Source organism: Pan troglodytes, chromosome 7 (genome assembly GCF_028858775.2).
Source record: "Pan troglodytes isolate AG18354 chromosome 7, NHGRI_mPanTro3-v2.0_pri, whole genome shotgun sequence".
In the NCBI taxonomy this organism is placed as follows: Eukaryota; Metazoa; Chordata; class Mammalia; order Primates; family Hominidae; genus Pan; species Pan troglodytes.
The window spans coordinates 48051007-48070635 of NC_072405.2; the positions used below are offsets into that span (position 1 = coordinate 48051007).

The window sequence follows — 19629 nt, forward strand, 5'->3', positions numbered from 1 at the left end:
GAGTTAAAACCTTCTCATTGAGCCCTGATGATAGATAGGACTTAATTGGTATAGAAATAAAAGACAGAGTATTATAAAAAAAGAAGTAATATTTAAAATGATTCTACCATGGAAGACCGTATTGAACCTTTGAGAAATCTAAAGGGCAGTGTGGCCATTCAGTCATTCATTAAATAAATATTTGAGTCCTACAAATGTACCTGGCCCCAAGAAGGCATCAGTGAACAACACAAATCTCATCTTGTTCATACCATAACAAAAGAGAGAGAAACAGACAAAAAAACTCGATATTATATGAAAGAAGATATTATTGGCATGATTGTGTATAATCTTATATTCTTCATTAGCAAGTTGGTCAAATATAGCAATTTGCTATATTTACATATTGGAAGAAGGAAAGCTGATAAAAGTAGGTTTTGGAAAAGAGAATGGAAAGGGCAATAGCCTATAGATACAAAGTTAGAATGTCATTGCTGTGGTCCACAAAAATGATAAGCATACAGTGAAATTCAGTGGTAGTGAGGATAGAAACCAGTAGAAGTATTTGAGATAGAAAGTTTAAACCAGCTGAGTTGGAGTAATATGCATAGTAAAAAGAGATGGGTAAAAAGACACCAAGGATTCTGACTTGTTTAATTCTCTTGCTGGTAGTTAAATCAACTGAGATAAAGAAAGTTAAGCATTAAGACAAAGGTTTAGTAATTGTTTTCAGAGCAAATAATACTATGTTTCAAAAGAACAAAAAATGTTTAATGCACTCATACAAATACTCAAAGCGACTAATGGTAAGCCCAAGAACATGTAATTAGAAATATTTTTTATTTTAAAAGTTTGCTAAAGAATATTGGCAATACTTTGGGAGATTTTTCCTCTTATAATATAGGATCATAACACACTAACTTTTAAAGTCAGAGAGTTAACCTGTTCACATAGTTTTTGCCCAACATTATTGAGTATGAAAAAATACATTGTTAATTGTGTTGCATAATTATGGCAATGCATACCTCCGTTTAAGATTTATGGGGAAATGGACTAATGATGAATAGATGGCCAGGTTATTTTGGATGGCTGTGGTAGTAGTATAAAAAGTACTAGCTCTGGATACTGGATACAGATTAGTGCTGCTGTAGTTATAAATCTATCTGTTCTGTTAGCATGCTTCCTTCACACCTAACTACAATTTAAATAGAGTAGTTAGATATATAATTTGCAGAGCTATTGTCCAGAAAAAAGTAAACCTAATTTTCAGAACCATTAAATATATTAATTGTCTAGAGAAACAAAAGCTGAGGAAGGGTTGTTGGTATTACTGGTACCCTTTTTCTGCAATGAAGTGTTTTTGTGGGTTTTTTGGTTTGTTTTTGTTTTTGTCTGGGTTTTGTTTGTTTGTTTGTTTTTGCTTTAACATGCCTGTGGCAGAGTGCTTAACTTCAGTTGCATCATGCAGGAAGCTTTGCTAGGGAAAAGCAGCATCCAAATAAAGAAGCTAGCTAAAAAAATTAAAAATTATTTATAACCATATAGCAATAGTAATATTACATAAAAAAAAACAATTCTTTTTTATTCTTCACCAAACTCTCTAAAACAGATTTATTTTTGTTTTGAGATAAGAATCATAATGCAGCCTCCTTTATTATCATTAGGCAGAATAGGTTCCTACAGAAACCTTGTTATGTAGGAACTAAAATGCTAAATGAAATAAAATCTGTACCTACTCTTTTTTTTTTTTTTTTTTTTTGAGATAGGGTCTCACTCTGTTGCCCAGGCTGGAGTGCAGTGGCTTGGTCTCAGCTCACTGCAGCCTATGCTTCCTGGGTTCAAGCAATTCTCGTGCCTCAGCCTCTCAAGTAACTGGGATTACAGGCTTGTGCCACCACGCCCACTTAATTTTTGTATTTTCAGTAGAGACGGGGCTTCACCATGTTGGCCAGGCTCATACTCTTTTTTTAAAGGCATAGTTGTACCAGAGATAAAAGTCATTTTTAGGTTCAGAAAATGTGAAACAGTGTGATTCCACAAAAGCAACCAAAACTGAAGGCAGCGCTCCTCCAGTGGCCACCAATGACCAAGCATTTTGGATTTAAATGATCATTTGCACCCCCTACAACAGTGGCAGAATTAGAAGCAGGTTATATCAAACTTTCAATAAATAGTCTGGGGAGGTACATCAGAAAAACGGTGATATAGAAAACAAAACAAAATCTGGCTGAAATAACATTATAGGAGCTCTGGAAACAGTCAAAGGTCTACAGCAACCAGTAAAATACTGAAGAACACATTGTCACAGTCAAAATGGTAGAAAATTTTATGGCATTTTTGTCTGAATGAGGCAGCAGCTAAATTCTCAATCCCTTCCCTCAAACTGAAGGATACAGCACAGATTTTATTGGCAATATTCTAACTAGTCTGGTAGCTGCCTTAAGGACTGGTTTCTGATTTGCCTAACTCAAATCTCAGATGGAAAGAAGCAGTATAGACTGCTAGGGAAAGGTGCAGGGAGATTAACATTTGCAGACACCTGGGGCAAAAGATTATGGTGGAGACGTAATTGTAGCTCCCACAATACCCACAGTGTCATGGGAGGGACCTGGTGGGAGGTAATTGAATTATGGCGGCAGGTTTTTCCCATGCTGGTCTCCTGATAGTAAGTCTCATGAGATCTGATGGTTTTATAAAGGGCAGTTCCCTTGCACACACTCTCTTGCCTGCCTCCACGTAAGACATGCCTTTGTTCCTCCTTTGCCTTCTGCCATGATTGTGAGGCCTCCCCAGCCACGCGGAACTGTGAGTCCATTAAATCTTGTTTTCTATATAAATTACCCAGTTTCAGGCATGTCTTGATTAACAGCATGAGAACAGACTAATACAGTAAAATCGGTACCAGGAATGGAGTGCTGCTGTGAAAATACTAAAAAACGTGGAAGCGATTTTGGAACTGGGTAACAGCCAGAGATTGGAATCATTTGGAGGGCTAAGAAGAAGACGGGAAAATGTGGGAAAGTTTGGAAGTTCCTAGAGACTTGTTGAATGGCTTTGATCAAAATGCGCTTAGTGATATGAACAATGAAGTCCAGGCTTAGGTGGTCTCAGATGGAAATGAGGAACTTCTTGGGAACTGGAGAAAAGGTGACTCTTGTTATGTTTTAGCAAGGAGAGTGGCAGCATTTTGCCCCTGCCCTAGAAATCTGTGGAACTCTGAACTTGAGAGAGATGATTTAGGCTACCTGGCAGAAGAAATTTCTAAGCAGCAAAGCATTCAAGAGGAAGCAAAGCATAAAAGTTGGAAAAATTTGCAGCCTGATGATGCAATAGAAAAAAAAAACCCATGTTCTGGGGAAAAATTCAAGTCTGCTGCAGAAATTTGCATAAGTAATGAGGAGTCAAATGTTAGTCATCAAGACAGTGGGGAAAATGTCTCCAAGGCATATCAGAGACTTTCATGGTAGCCCTTCCCATCACAGACACAGAGGCCTAGGAGGGAAAAATGGTTTCCTGGGCAGGGCCCAGGGCCCCCCTGCCCTATACTGCCTCAGGACTTGGCACCCTGCATCCCAGCCACTCTAGCTATGGCTAAAAGGGTCCAAGGTACAGTGCAGCCCACAGCTTTAGAGGGTGCAAGTAATAGTAAATCCACTGGAATAGTAAATCCACCACCTCCTTAAAGCATAAATTTCACAGGACCTATAAAACAACAAAATGCACACACACACACACACACACAAAACAAGGTATTCAGGCAAGAAATAGCATGAAAATGGAGCAATTTAAAAACCTGCCAACTTGCCCAGTGTTTGTAGAATGGCTCTATTCTGTGAAAGTTCTTTACTAATTAATTTAGTATTATCTGAACGTTGGGGTCAACCTGAATATAAAGCTTATGATCATCCCAGGTCCTTTCTGAGCATGCATCTTTCCTAAGCCTGTGTGTGGTTTTTTAGTTTCTCAAATACATGGTTGATTTAAAATGTATTATTTTTCCAACTCATCCCATCCTCGTCCTAGTGTTCTTAGATGGCTACTTGATGGGACATCACTTTTGTCATGAACACTGTGGCAGGGTACTGCCTGTCATATATCCTTCATCCCATTCACTAACTGTGGATATAACCGGAGTTCCAATCAACCATTTTGAAGGCCATGTAAAGGAGGATCACAAACAAGATCTATAGCTAAAAACTGGACTGAGTCTGGGTCATTGATGACATAGTGGCACCCAATAACTGCTCTGGATAGACAACCTCCAAAATTACTTTGTATTATGGGAAAAAAATAACTACCAACCATTTAAGCCACTCTTGGTGGTTCCCATTTCCTGTGCAATTCCTACCTCACATAACATATTTTAGCCTATTTAGAAATAATGGAGAATTTAAAATATAAGATAGTCTTGGGCATTAATTTGGTAAGACATTTTCAAAGTAAATTTAATAAAAGCAAATGTGTCGCACAATTTTTTAAATGACTTACATTTTGTGTGAGAATTTGAATGACAATTTTTTTATTTGTATACACTCTTACTTTCTAATTTTCTAAATGAATATTAGTGAAGTTAGCATAGTTTTCCTTTCCCTCTTTTCTTCAATAAGGGGCTTACTGTATTCTGTTACTTATTAAGCCAGAGAGGCTTTATAATTTAAACATGAGACTAATTTGAGCTTGTACCTCCTTGTGTATATACGTGTTTGTATGTATTTCATATTTCATATAATAAAAAAATCTAGGAAGGCAAAAACTGTTGATATGTATGCATAGGTACCATATTGAATGCAAAGTAAGAAAGATAGATATGTAGACAGATAAATATTCTACAACTCTGTGTGTGTGCATATCTATGAAAAATTGATGGAAGGTTCATAAAAATTAAAAGAGTTATTACATCTCAGATATGTGACTGGATTGATTTTTTCTTTATTCTGTGAGTTTGTTTATTATTTTCATCAGTAAAATGGGCATATATTATTTTAATGGCTATTTTAAAATGATTATATCAAAAGATAATTTATGACATTAGATGTATTCTCTGTGTGATATGAGATATTTAATAAAATACAGTAAATGAACAACGCAGTTCTCAATTCAGTGAATACACATAATTTCAATGAAAAAACTACTAAATAACCAACGAAATATTCATAGCAATGTCATATATGCATGATTGCAAATATTTTATTCTTTTAAAGTTTGTTTTTTTCCTGATTTTCTGTATTGAATATGCACTTAAATTCTGAGAAAAAATACTAATTATGTATCATTTAAGAACAGAGTCTAGGCCAGGTGCAGTGGCTCACGCCTGTAATCCCAGCACTTTAGGAGGCTGAGGTGAGTGGATCACCTGAGGTCAGGAGTTTGAGATCAGCCTGGCCAACACTGTGAAACTCTGTCTCTACTAAAAATACAAAAATTAGCTGGGTGTGGTGGTACCACCTGTAATCCCAGCTACTCAAGAGGCTGAGGCAGGAGAATCACTTGAACCTGGGAGGCAGAGGTTGCAGTGAGCAGAGATCACACCACTGCACTCTAGCCAGGGCAAGAGTGACACTCATCTCAAAAAAGGGCAAAGTCTAAAATATTAGGAAATTATTTGGGAATAAAAGACTACCTACCTTATTTGAACCACAAGAAGTTCCATCTTTTATCCACATCTTTTGGCTGTCTGCATGATCACTGGCAAATTCCACAGCAACGCAGAGATGTCCACTTATGTTGGCATAAATAATAGTGGCTCTTGGAATTTGTAATAAAAATTTACCTACATATTTACATATTAATTTTCCGCACTGCAGATTGCTATAATTTATCCACAAATAAAAATTATTAATTTTAATTTAGAGAAGTACAAGAATATAATTTTTAAAATAGATAGATTTAAATAAAGTATTCAAGATTTGCAAGCTAATATATGCAATTCGTTTTAAAACACCAAAAAAAGAGCCTTGCCTAAATTGCCAATAATAACTGAACATTTTAGTAATTAATTATGAACTAAGGTTGGTGCAAAACTAATAGTGGTTTTTGCCACTTTTTTAATGGCAAAAGCCGCAATCACTTTTGCACCAACCTAATATTCCCTAGTTAGCCTGACAACTTTTTTTGTGATTCCTTCACTTTCCTTTGAATCTGAAACAAAATCAAACCCAAGCTCAAATGAATTTAACATCTGTTCACCTTTTCAGTGATTTTAAAAATGAAGATTTCAAGGTCACTCATATTAATTACAAAAATAACCATTAATTAATACTACAGGGTTATCACTATATATATCACATAAGGTAGTATTTCCTACAGATTAATGTAAGCATTTGCCTACAGTACATGCTACAAACCATAAGATTTTTATTTGGCCCTTGCATCCTGTTTGGAATCTTAAATGCTACCACATGACCATTGCTACATCAGAAGATTCAGGAAACCATGGAGGCAGAGAGACTAACCCTAGATCAACTGCATATGTTGAGATAGACAACATACGTTATCTAAATAGCCTCCTAATCAGCAAAATCTCAGCAGTGATGAAAATCTAAATGTCTTCAAGCAATTTTCTATGGCCTGAACTTTTCTCCCTTTGGCCAAAAGAAGACAACGAAAATGGGCAACCCAGCCCCTGAAGTGGCCAGGAGTCATCGAGGAAGGACTTGGAGTTGATAAAAGCTGTTCTGCACTCATAGTGCACACACCGGTTAAACATTAAGTAATTTCATAGAACATCAACCTTAGGCAAAGCCATTCTGTGATCATGAAAGATTAAGAAAATAAGCAAGCTCACTTCATAGATCATGTCTGAACACAGAGGAGAAACAAACATTGTCCAAGCCACAGTTACTGGACATTCCCACGATTCAACTAATATGTGTGACTATTGCTTCTTTAGCAATTACAACTTTAGCTTCACTTTAGTCTTCCCTCTTCATATATAAGATTAAGATATACAATCATACAATTATTAATATCTCTACTTTAAAACATCTAATTTACAGCAAAAGTCTATTTCCTGAAACCTTCCTAAAATCACCTAACCCAAGTCCAAATCTCTAGAACTGGCATACTCCACAATTTCTCATGATGCACATTCTCACCACTCAACATGTAAAAAAACCCAACTTGCTCAACTACAGCTGCCTTCTTGGTGGTCTTTGGCTGGAAGGCATTGTAGTAAGGTAGAACTGTAATCTGAAACACATATGCTCACACTTTGAAGACACCGGAATGTAACCAGAAAGGAAAGGACTATATAACTGAGCTTTAAGAATGGGAACTGCAGCACCAGATATTCTGTAGATGTGGCTTTGTTTAATAATTTATGAAAGCACATTGAAGATTCTTAGCTTGAATAATCCAAGGACATTATTAAAATACGGGTCTAATGTCAGTTAGTTGACTGGAAACTTAGACTGAGAACTGAAATCTGAATATAAATTTCAGGTTTATATTCAGCCTGAAACCTGGATGACTACTGAACTAATTAAGCTTGTGTGGTGAAGAATCCAGGGAGCACATAAAAGCATCTCCCAGAGGCATAACGAAATGAACAATGTTTTCAGCTCCTGCTCAGAGACAGGTTTGCTTTATAGTTTGAGTCCAGCTATGTTAAATCCCTTCCATTACAAAATTCTAGCCTTCAGAAAAGCAAAAGTGAATGCAATTTCCATTATGTATTAGTCATATTATATGATACAAAGTTAAGAAATATGCTAAACACACATAGAAAAAGTAAAATATAACATAGAGGGCAAATAAATTACTAGATACCAACACCAATACTACACAGACATTTCATTCAGCAGAGAAGCCCTTTAATGCAGCTTATATAAAAAGGATCAATGATGAAAAGGAAAATATAGTCATAATAGCTAGAATTTTCTTTCAGTAAGTATATGCTTTAGCAATTATAAAGCAGATTTCTGTGCATTTGGAACTTGAGTATATGAGGAAGCAACTTGTATACTAAAATGTACTTTATGGCACTTAATTGGAATTAGAATTATCACTAAGTTCATGTCTTAAATTCAGAGATTTACATGAATGAATATGTGATACATGTATGTGCATATATGAAATGCATGTTCTAGCTCCATTGACTGACAGGCTTAAGAGGTAATGAGAAGAATAAAAAAGAAATAAAGGGCCACCGTATCTGAAATTTACTCTCAAATATTTCAGAAAAACAATTATAAAGCAATATATACATATAGTTACAAAACTGTATGTGTTTATAATGTGTATATTTGTATATTTGTGTGTATATTATATGTAATGAAAAAGAGAGACAGAGACAGAGACAAAGAGATAGAAAATGATAAGCCAAATGTGTTAAAATGCTAAAATTTGGAAAATTTGAAGGGTATACAGGAATTATTTGCACTATTATTCTAACTTTTATATGTCTGAAATTGTTTCCAAATAAAAACATTAAAAAATAAAAAGTCAGTAAAAATAAAAAAAATTAAAAAGAAAAAAGAAATAGTAGACATGCACACAGCTGGTGCTTAGGTATTTATTTTCAAATACCATCTTCTAAGAAAAGGAACCAAGGCTCCTTGGATGAATAGCTGAATCCAGAGCAGAAGTAGAAGAAGCTCAATGCAACCTACAACATCTTTTCTTGTGCTAGAAAAATTTGGAAGTTATTAAAAAGTCCTACAGACTTTTGAAAAGGAGACATTAACCAGCTCAAAGGGATTCCCGATAGTCAAAATTAAGAGAATTTGAGAAAGTATCAAAATAATGATAGTAATGTATTTTATCCTATTAAATAAAATAACAATTATTGTGTCTAAACTGATATATATAGATAAGTAAATAAAAATATAGAAGTGACTACTTCTTCCTACAGTACATTTCTAGATAATAAAGGCAAAGTCAATAATACAGTTAGAAAATCACTAATGGATTTTAAAACTAGTTAGTTAAAGTTTGAGGAGAAACAGAATATGCCCAGGGTCTCAATATAACTCCTCCAAAATTACATATTAAACCCAAAAGGAAAATAGTAATTTCACAGTTGAAAGATTTAGAGAATAATGACTTTATCAAAACATTTAACCTAAAAATGTCCAATACTGAAAGAAAATGGCATGTACCTTTAAAAAAATCCAGGGTACAACAACATCACTTCAGTGATAAACATGCCAAAATGTATCACTTACACATAATTATGAAAAATTTCAAAGAAACCTAAATTGTGGGAAAATTCTACAAATTACTTAACCGATAGTATTAAAAAAACTAATAAAAAGAAACACAAATAAAAACAAAAATGTTCCAAATTAAAGAACTCTAAAAATACATTAGGAGTTAATGTAAATATCTGACACTGGGTTTGTTCCTGAACAAGGAAAATAGCCTAAAATTACTCAAAACAATGAATGAAATTTCAATATGAACCACGTTTGATAGCTACAATAAGTTATGTAAGAAAATATCTTTATTTTCAAGATAAACACATGGATATATTGAGGAATAAACAAGCACAGTTTTCAACTTACACTCAAACCGTTCAGAAAAATAATTATGAAGAGAGGAGAGGAGAGAAGAGTTGGAACAACAGAAGGGTAAAGCAACAGGAAAAATGTAAACAACCTGTAAACCTAGGCAAAGGGTATATGGGAATTCCTTGCACTATTCACGAAAACTATAAAGTTTATTACAGAAGTTTTACTTTACTTTTGAAATAATATCAACATAAAATTTTACAACAAAGGAATGGGTATCAGTAACATTCTAGTTCTAATTTATTTATTTATTTTTTATTTTTGAGGTGGAGTCTCGCTCTGTCGCCCAGGCTGGAGTGCAGTGGCGCGATCTCGGCTCACTGCAACCTCTGCCTCCCAGGTTCAAGCGATTCTCCTGCCTCAGCCTCTCGAGTAGCTGGGACTACAGGCAACCGCCATCATGCCTGGCTAATTTTTGCATTTTTAGTAGAGACGGGGATTCACCAGGTTGGCCAGGCTGGTCTCTAACTCCTAACCTCAGGTGATCTGCCCGCCTCAGCCTCCCAAAGTGCTGGGATTACAGGTGTGAGCTACCCCGCCCGGTCTTCTAGTTCTAATTTACAAAATGATAGTAACAGATAATAGTTAGCACTCATATAGAACATACTAATGTATCAGTCACCATTCTAAGTGTTTTTCATACAGCGTCTATGTTTCCCACTGGCACCAAACTGGTGATGTGTTATTAATATTCATATATTACATATTAAAAAAAACTGAAATACCTGCCTGAGGTCACATGAATAGTCAAAGAGTGGGATTAGGATTTAAAACCAAAATGTCTGGCTGTAGAGCACATGTTCTTAAATACCACGCTTTGGCCAGGTGCGGTGGCTCACGCCTGTAATCCCAGCATTTTGGGAGGCCAAGGCAGGTGGATCACGAGGTCAGGAGATCAAGACCATCCTGGCTAACAAGGTGAAACCCCGTCTCTACTGAAAACACAAAAAATTAGACGGGCGTGGTGGCAGGCGCCTGCAGTCGCAGCTACTCGGGAGGCTGAGGCAGGAGAATGGCGTGAACCCGGGAGGCGGAGCTTGCAGTGAGCCGAGATAGTGCCACGGCACTCCAGCCTGGGGGAGAGAGTAAGACTCCTTCAAAAAAAAAAAAAAAAAAAAAAAAAAAAAAAGAAAAACACGTTTTGCTCCTTAAGCAGTAAAAATTCATGTATTTTAACTTCTTTACTATAAGGATTGTCATGCTTTGTAAAAATTAAAGTAATAGCACCACTGCATTCCAGCCTAGGCAACAGAGTGAGACTCCATCTCAAAAAAAAAAAAAAATTAAAGTAATAGCATGCACAATAAAAATGATTACTGATGGGTAATTAATGTACCTGTATGGAAACTAAACACTTTGTGGAAAAGTACAAGGGATAATTTGGTTATAGGAGAGGAGAAATGTGTCTATGATATTTATAATTTGAATAAACATGGTCTTACTTTATGTTCAGGGGATATTTTGCTTACATAAACTTAATTGTTTGATGTTATTTTCAAATATAAGGTGATAAATAGAAGTTCTAAGACAGATTTCTGAAAACATACTCAGCTTCACACTGTGTGTATCCTGAATCACTTATACCACAGTTTCCAGATACATCAGTCTTTGAATTAAGGTGAGAATAACATTCTGAAGGACCAAACTCTACTTCTGAAAAAAAAAGGTGAGGTTAGTCATATTAAACTTATATTAATTAAAAATAAATAACAAATACACTTAAAATTCTGAAAGGGTTTAAGATATTCATTGTACAAAATAAGATCATACTATAACATTCAAAATAAAAACTAGATTTAAGATCACACAAAACTACTTCAATGAAATGTTTAAAAATTGAAAGGACTCTGGTCTGCTATTCAAAGACATATCCTAGACATACTCCAGAGTTAGCCACTGTATTAAGTTTAACCTCTAATCATTGTAAGTCTATAAATGCATATCTATTAGTACGTAGGAAACTTTTTTCACATAATTGACTTATTTGTCAAATAAACAGTTTTAGCATGAATGTCTTTTCAAGTCAAACAACTAACCAATTATCTTGTTTTACATCATAATTTCCTTAGACCAGAAATATATTGGAGTCACAATTGATTCATTCACCCTCCCATCATCCAATCCACATGCATAATCTGTATAATTTTAATTCTCATAAGATCCAACCTACATGGCCGGGCGCGGTGGTTCACGCCTGTAACCCCAGGACTTTGGGAGGCCGAGGCGGGCGGATCACGAGGTAAGGAGATCGAGACCAGCCTGTCTGACACAGTGAAACCCCGTCTCTACTAAAACTACAAAAGAAAATTAGCCGGGCATGGTGGCAGGCGCCCGTAGTCCCAGCTACTTGGGAGGCTGAGGCAGGAGAACAGCGTGAACCCTGGAGGTAGAGCCTGCAGTGAGCCGAGATCGCGCCATTGCACTCCAGCCTGGGCCACAGAGCAAGACTGCGTCTCAAAAGAAAAAAAAAAAAAGCTTCAACCTACTTAAAAAGCAGTTTATTTCTCATAACCTCCAACTGCTCTACTTGATGGACTCAGTCAAAAATCTTTGACAGGGAGACTTGACCACTACATAATGATGCTGCAGCATGAATGCTCACTAACAGAGTGGACAGACTCAGATCTCAGCTGCGACCCACAGATGATGTAGTGAACTGAAAATTAAAAGTTCATTTTGTCCCAGAGGTCATTTGCAAAGCTGGTTATGGGTAAGAAGTCAAAATTTTAACCTTGGCTATGGTAGCAAGCCAATGCTTGTAGACAAAAAATAGGCCAAAACAAAGAAAGAAAGCCGCAATCTACAGATCAAAATGAATTTTAGGTATCCAAGAGAAACTACTGAAAGACAGTGTGATGATACATTTTATGTGTCAACTTGGCTAGATTATAGTCTCAAGTTATTCAATTAAACACTAATCTAGGCATTGCTCTGTAGGGATTTTGTAGGTGTGATGAAGTCTACAATAAGTTTATTTTACTTAAGAAATATTATCCTAGATAATGTGGATGGGCCTGATTCAATTATTAATAGTTGAAAGACCTTTACAGCAGGCTTCCCTGAAAAAGAAAAAAATTCTGCCTGTGGACTTCAATTTATGCTTAAAATTTCTATTCTGCCCTTTTAATTGTCTTGCCCTACAGATTTCAGGCTTGCCTAGCCAGCCCCACAATCTGATCAGCCAATTATTTGCATAGATATATACACAAAATTTTATATACAATAAAATATCTATATATCTATATCTATCTATCTACAGAGAGGAAGAGAGAGTGCAGAATTACATATCCAATGGATTCTGTTTCTCTGGTGTAGTTCTGGTTGATAGAATTGATAAACAAAGGGGTCAGTGATGTTTTAACTTGGGCATATTCTCATTTGTTCTCAGTGTCTCATGACAGATGAAAGCCAGCAGGCTTACAGCTAATGAAGAGGTCACATCTCTGTTGGAGCTCTGTGAAAGCGCTATGCCCAGAGGCAGCCAATAATTTATCTAAATATTTTATCTAAACTTTCCATTCCCTGGAAAAATCTCTGTTACCAGGTGGCTAGGTCTACTTGATTTGATTTAGAGCTCAGTTAAGTGAAAAAAAAAATGAATAAAAAAAATCTTGGCTTTCAGAGTGAGGTAAATTAGATAGGTTGGTCATAGCATCCCTTAAATGAGAGCAAACTTGCAAAATAGATGGCGAGAATAAACCTCCCAACAGTGCAAAAACTGCATCCTGGGATACTGGTTAGAACATCCTGCAGCAAGGAGGTAAAGGAACATAAGGGAAAACACCCAAATTGGTTCAAGTGCAGAAACCCATGATTTGTGTCCTTGGAGTGACCTATGTTCATTATAATAGTAAAAAAGGCACCCTTGGGTGGAGAATTAAAATGCTAATGAGAAATGTGATGCATGTACTGGCATGTACAGCAATAGCACATGTGCATTCAGGAGACCACCCACAACATGCTAAACAACAATGCCCACTCCCACCCTTTTATGAATAATCATGTTAGACTCCAATAAAGGGAATTTCCTCAATGCCAACCGACGCTCTTATTCTTGTGCAGCCTGCTATCAGAGTGTACTTTGCTTTGCAATGAACTTCTTTATTTACTTTCCCTTTGGACTTGCTCTCAAATTCTTTTCGGCAGTGAAGTAAAGAATCTGAACCGGTTCACTGACAACAAAGGCATTACTGAAATAATATAAATCTGCTACCAGCATCACCAGTGCCTAAGGCTGTGATTTCAGTTGAGGCAAACAAGAGCTCACTGGAAATTTTAAAGGAATTCCTGGAGAGTTAGATGACAATATGAAACAGAATAGCTCAAACCTATTGTTCACTCTGGGTCAAATTTATCAGTCACAAAATGATTAGCTGTTTTTCAGTTGCCATCGACCCCCAGGTTGCCAATCAAATAGCCTGAACCTGAGCAGGCTGGAACTGAAGTACTCAATTTGAAATATTCAAATCTAGGAGCATGGAACAAATTAAGAAGCAAAGGGTCGGATGCAGTGGCTCACTTCTATAATTCCAGCACTTTGGGATGCCAAGGCAGGAGGATTACTTAAGACCAGAAGTTTGAGACCAACTTGGGCAACACAGCAAGACCTCACCTCTACAAAAAAAGAAAAAGAAAAAAATAGTGGGCATGGTGACATGCATCTGTAGTCCCTGCTACTTGGGAGGCTGAGGCAAAAAGATCACTTGACCTTGGGAGTTGGAGGCTGCAGTGAGCTGTGATTGCATCACTGTACTACAGTTTGGGCAAGACCCTCACTCCCCTCTTCCCCTCAAAAAAGAAGGGAGGGGAGTCCTGTTTTGTTGCAGTAAAAACTTAAAAGCTGAGGACCTGGCACCGCCTCTTTGCATGACCCAATCAGAGCCTTTCTCATCTCTCTCATAGTTACCATCTGCCTATATAACCTGCCCCCAGACGCCAGCTTAAGGAAACAGATTTGAGCATTGCCTTTTGTCTCCTTGCTGGTGGACCTCACAATAAAGCTTTCTGTTTTCTTGGAAGCTGGTGCTACTAGTGTTGGCCTCTACGCACATCCGGAAGTGAACTCATTGCTTGGTAACAATGTAACTGGATCTAAAATGCTGCACACAGGCCAGGCGCAGTGGCTCAAGCGAGTAATCCCAGCACTTCGGGAGGCCTAGGCAGGCAGATCACCTGTGGTCAGGAGTTCGAGACCAGCCTGGCCAACATGGCAAAACCCTATCTCTACTAAAAAATACAAAAATTAGCCGGGTGTGGTGGTGTGTGCCTCTAATCCCAGCTACTCAGGAGGCTAGGAGGCTGAGGCAGGAGAATCACTGGAACACGGGAGGTGAAGGTTGCAGTGAGCCAAGATCACACCACTGCACTCCAGCCTGAGCAACAGAGCAAGACTCCGGCTCCAATAAATAAATAAATAAATAAATAAATAAATAAATAAATAGCTGCACACATACCTAGAATAGTTCTGAGAACAGAGAGTTTTCTAGTCACTCCTTACTCTATGATGTTTAGGTCCTGAACAAGCAGGAAGTGAAAGCTAAGGCTGTCTTATAAACTGCTTGAAGTTTGAATCTGTCTTCTCACAGAGATACTTTTGGCATAGGGTAGAAAACATATAGCCAAGGCATTAAAGGAAATTGGAAAGACTATTGGCGGCCACTAAATAATACTGATGTAGAGTGCTCCTTAGGAAGCACTCTGGGTCCATATAATTGAGAGAGAAGACTCAAATAAACAAAATCTGAAATGAAACAGAAAACATTACCACTGATACTACAATGATACCTTATGATATGAAGAATATAAGAGACATATATAAATAGAACAACTATATGCCAACAAATTTGATAACAGAAAAAATAGATAAATTCCTGGACACATCCAACTTACGAATATTAAATTATGAAAAAAGTAGAAAATCGGAATACACCAACAATGATTGAGGAAATTAAATCAGTAATTAAAAAGTTTGTCTTTTGCTCTCTCTTCTTTCTTTCTGCCTTTCTGTCTCTTTCTGTCTCTATTTTCCTTCTTTAATCTGAAAATCATCCACATTGTGGTACCAAATTACCCATTTTCCCAGGACAACACTTTTTCATTTTGTAAGTTTCTTTCTTTGCATCTTTGTTTTGTTTTTCTTCAAACCAACAGTCATTCCTAATTGTATGTTCATTTTGGTTATTGATAAGTGCTTTGCAATCCCTTTTTACACAGAAATTAGAGTTAGACTTGCAACTTGTTCCAGTTGAGAATAAAGGTGACCACCTATCTGTTTCTATGAACATCCTAAATATTTCCTCTGTCAATTGTTCCTGATTTTTTCTGACATGGGGATGAAATACTGTTGGCATTGTTGCTGTTTCCATATTATTTAGCAAACAATTTTGTATATAGTTTGCACCATGGTTTTCTTTTTTGTTTTTAACATTGGTGCACATCATCCCTCAATAACTTCAGAGTCCCTGGATTTTCATGAAACTTCCTTATTGTTTCCACAGGTGATTTTGTGCACCTGAATGTGTGTGCCTGCATTAAACGTGGCTTAAACTGTATTTATATGACAACTTATAATTACTTTAATGTCTATAGTCATATTACTTATTCTATATTTACCAAAAAAAGTGATGGATATGAAGTAAAAGTATAGTTTGTGTTCTGTCTACTTTCTTCCTTCTTGAACTCAGAAGTCCCATAGACTTTGAATCTTTCCCTCTATTATTTTGATGAAAGTAATTAATAATGTAATGATTTCACTTTTAATTAATTTTTAATTTCTAGCTACTGATATTTTTTCTGACAGTATTCTCTTTTTTTGTTGTTTTTTTCTTTTGAGGTGGAGTCTCACTCTTTCTCCCAGGCTGGAGTGCAGTGGCGTGATCTCAGCTCACTGCAACCTCAGCCTCCTGAGTAGCTGGGATTACAGGCATGTGCCACCACTTGCAGCTAATTTTTGTATTTTTAGTAGAGACAGGGTTTTGTCATGTTGGCCAGGCTGGTCTCGAACACCTGATCTTGGGTGATCTGCCCGCCTCGGCCTCCCAAAGTGCTGGGATTACATGCGTGAGCCACCGCGCCTGGCTGTATTCTTCTCTTTCTATAATTCTTTAGAATATTTAAACTAAATGTGACATTTTAAAAATCACAATCATGTATCAGCATCTATTTCTGTTCAGTTTCCAGAAAAAACCCATATATAAGAAATCAAATGATAATAAATACCTTTGCCAAATGTGTCCGTACATTGTTTATCCCCACTCATACAAACTCCATTTATACAGATCCATTGATTCAGTCCACACGGATGCCCAGTCTGAACATAGTGGTTTTCTGGGCATGATGCAGATGATCCATTGCAATATTCAGGGAGGTCGCATTCTTCAAAGGAAGGCCTACACATTCTTCCTTTTGACATAAACTGATGGGATGAGGTAAATGATATTGAATTAAGCAGAATGAGAATACATAAGCATAATAATGATAACTACTTATGTAGGTAATATTGAAATTTTTCAAAAAGCTCTTACTAGACAGTTTTCGCAGCATGGTCCTTCAGCACAGTTTGAACCGGCTTTAAATCTACATGTGGCAATATCACAGCATGTTTCTCCAATAAGGGCACAATCCTGTAAGGCAAATCAAATGCTCTGAAGTATTTTCCAACTTGTATTCATATTGGACAGACATGTTCATAAAGACAACATATTATATAACATACACATAGGTGCTTAACTTACATGTTGGCAAACAAAAATAAATAAAACCACTTATTCATTTACTTAACAGACATTTATTAATTACCTACTAATTGCCAGACCATGTGTTGCTCATATTGCTAGAATAGGTTTGGTTACACTGATAAAAGGATTCTCTGAAGCCCTGGGGTCCACCATAGCCACATCACTGAGAAGAGCTCTGGCTCTTGTAGACAGAGATAGTTAAATACAAGACGTAAAATAAACAGAAGTTATAATTTAAAAATTCTATTGCAGTGACTACTTCTTATTAGAGTCTTCTGAATATAATATTTTAACAAGTTTCTGCATTTTGTGGTATATTGTTGATTTATTTCATTTTTAACTCCCTAATTAAGGACTGGAAAATGATATTATTTCTGAGAATGCTGAAGTTGTCACCTTTATATCATTCACTCATATCTTATTATGCCTTGTTTTATGCTTTAGTTCATCTATGCCCAGTGAATATGCTTTTAAAACTTCTATTACTAAAGTTAGTAAAAGCAATAGATAAGAAGGCTAAAAGACAATGCATTCACACACACACACACACACACACACACACACTCACATTTTTTAAATACCCAGAAATTTAAAATAGGGTAAATTGGAAAAAGAAATTTGATAAATCACACAAACATAAATCATGGGTTTAGTAGTCTTCATATGAGTTATAGCAAGATACTTGGAAGCACAGAGTTGTCAGTATTTTTCACAGCTATTCTGTCTAAGAATTGTCACTGTCATTGCTATCTACTGTAATTCTAGAGGGGAAAGTTATATCTCAGTGGTTTAAGCCTCAATTATATAACATTTCGAGAGCTTAGATACATGATTGTCAAATTGAAGAAAAAATTTTCAAGATGTTTCCATTCAAACCCAACCAAGCAAAAACAAGTGGGTGACGAGGAACAATTTTTTAAAAACATATCACACATCTCAGGATCTATAAACACACTTTTAAGGTTGGAAGGCTACATGAGTGACCATTGTAGGGCACAATGAAGTCTACTTAGTCTTTGTGATCCTTTTGAGCCTGTACCATTCACTATGAGTTTCAATATCTCCTCTGCCTTATTTCATTCCCTTTACCTCTGCTCTCCTCACCTCCCTTCAACCCAGGTGCTTTATCTAAGATTTCTGTGGTTTGAGAAAAGTAGCTCTTCTTAATTATGTATGTTACAAATCTTTTTGACTTAAATATCGACCTGGATTAAAATATTCAAAAACCACAAATGTACTCCCTGGGTTTTCTTGCTCCATAGTGAAAGCTTTAAAATATCTCTCTTTCTGAACAACAAAGGAATTTAGGTTAAATACTAGTTTTAAATTTTAGGCTTAAAAACTAGGGAAGTATATACTCAAGAGGAAAAGATTGAACCTACATCAACTCAGCTATGAAATTAGTGGCCTTGAAAATTGCTTATATGAGAGATTAGAATGGTGCTTACCAGGGACTTCAGGGAGTGGAAAATAGGGAGATGATGGTCAAGGGGTATAAAATTTCAGTTCTGCAAGATGAATACGTTCTTAGAGATCAAACATGACTACAGTTAACAATATTGTATCATACACTTGAACTTTGCTAAGAAGGTAGATTCTTAGTGTTCTTGTCAGAAAGGAAAATTTTTGAAAAGCAAAAGAAAAGGAAAAAATAAAATGCTGTGGTGAGATTACAGGTATGTTAGTTATCTAGATTTTTGTAAATAATTCAAAATGTACTTATATACTCAATCATCAAGTTGTATAACTTAAATATATACAATTTAAAATTGTCAGCTATACCTCAAGAAAGCTAGAATAAATAAAGGAAAATTACCTGTATATTCATACAAATCCACGTAGATCCACAAAGCACTGAAGCACTACACCAATATATATAAGTGCACTCATTAGTTGTTATAATACCTACACGCCCTCCTGAATCATTTGCAGAAAATTTAGCTTGATGAATTAAGGAAAATGGCAGTTTCTCACTTGAATTAATAAGTAATTTTTGCTGCAATTTCAGTGCGTAGTCTTCCAAATTAGTACCAACCTGTTCAGTCCCACAGTCACACTCCTCTCCTGCTTCCAGCTTTGCATTACCACACACTGCTTGCTTTTTGAAAAAAGGATCTAAGCGAGGCTGATTGTGAAGACACTGGGACTTCTGCTTTGAAATAAAATGTGCAAAGTCTTCGATGCTGCAGTTACTAAAGATCTTCACACCACTGAAATGACTAAAGACACATCAAACGTCAAATTTTAATGTAAGGGTTTCCATAAACTACCTACCCTTAGAATAAACCTATACAACAGCATTCCACAACAGACCAAATTCCCAAGTCTGTGAGTGTCAATGCTTTCAATCTCTGTGCATGGGAAGTCAACTGTGCAAGAATGTAAATATTTTAGTGGAAGTAAAT

At 36.2% G+C, this 19629-nt stretch overlaps 1 protein-coding gene across 1 annotated transcript in view; it reads right to left on the reverse strand.

Moving 5' to 3' along the window:
- Window positions 1-19629, reverse strand: part of ADAM2 (ADAM metallopeptidase domain 2) — a 94244-nt gene that overhangs the window by 6334 nt on the left and 68281 nt on the right. Inside the window, exons 12-16 of the mRNA XM_519722.8 lie at window positions 19260-19443; window positions 17012-17110; window positions 16707-16902; window positions 11036-11141; window positions 5604-5787 (exon numbers count right to left, since the gene is read on the reverse strand). Of these exons, the coding sequence (XP_519722.5) occupies window positions 5604-5787; window positions 11036-11141; window positions 16707-16902; window positions 17012-17110; window positions 19260-19443 (769 nt within the window). The remainder of the gene's footprint in view (window positions 1-5603; window positions 5788-11035; window positions 11142-16706; window positions 16903-17011; window positions 17111-19259; window positions 19444-19629) is intronic.